Below are 632 nucleotides of genomic sequence, written 5' to 3'. Positions count from 1 at the left end.
CCGCGCCCCTTACCTTTCTGGCGCCGCGCTCCGCGAACTCTCGGGCCAGCTGGCGCCCGATGCCTCGCCCTCCGCCGGTGATGAGGACGTTCTCCCGGGACAGATCCCGCAGCTTGGCGGGCAGCACGAGTCCGACGGCTGCTTTCGCCACCAGATAGATCATCTGCAGGGGGAACAGCACCAAGGCGCCCAGCCATTTCCACACCATCCTATGCGCCGCGGAGCCGGGCAGGGGACGAAACTCCCCGGACCGAGCAAAACAGGAATCGAGAAAAAAACACCCCAAACAATAATCAATAACCCGAATACGGAGGAGAGAGGCGTCCCACCTGGTCACTCTTGCAATGACCTCTCCACCAAAGCAAAGCACCGGGTGAGAAAAGGGGGTGAAATTTAAAAAAAAAAAATTCAAAGAAAGAGAAATCCTCCTTGGGAGGAGAAAAAAAAAACAAAACAAAACACACACACACACACACACACAAGCAAAACACGTCTCCGTAGGTTGGGACGGAGCGAAGGGTGGCGGGGAAGCTGGAGGTGGGACGTTCTGACAAGAAGTTTCTTGCCCCAGCAGCCGTTTCGGCTGGGGAATTCTCAGGTAATGTTTACAGACTGACAGAGGAGTTTAGGCA

General features: G+C 55.5%; 1 protein-coding gene across 4 annotated transcripts in view; it reads right to left on the bottom strand.

Moving 5' to 3' along the window:
• The window catches only part of Dhrs3 (dehydrogenase/reductase 3), a 33,805-nt gene that overhangs the window by 31,828 nt on the left and 1,345 nt on the right, over nt 1-632 (bottom strand). For 2 of the 4 annotated variants that reach the window (XM_010628176.3, XM_010628175.3), the window contains exon 2: nt 14-163. In XM_010628176.3, coding sequence (XP_010626478.1) covers nt 14-163 — 150 coding nt within the window. Of the gene's footprint in view, nt 1-13; nt 627-632 lie in introns of those variants that run through there. The other 2 variants (XM_010628177.2, XM_010628174.2) reach the window with 2 other exon arrangements.

This window comes from Fukomys damarensis, unplaced genomic scaffold (assembly GCF_012274545.1).
Source record: "Fukomys damarensis isolate Sample0158 unplaced genomic scaffold, DMR_v1.0_HiC HiC_scaffold_23, whole genome shotgun sequence".
In the NCBI taxonomy this organism is placed as follows: domain Eukaryota; kingdom Metazoa; phylum Chordata; class Mammalia; order Rodentia; family Bathyergidae; genus Fukomys; species Fukomys damarensis.
Note: the sequence above shows the minus strand (reverse complement) of the source record. Positions and strands in the feature narration are given on the sequence as shown.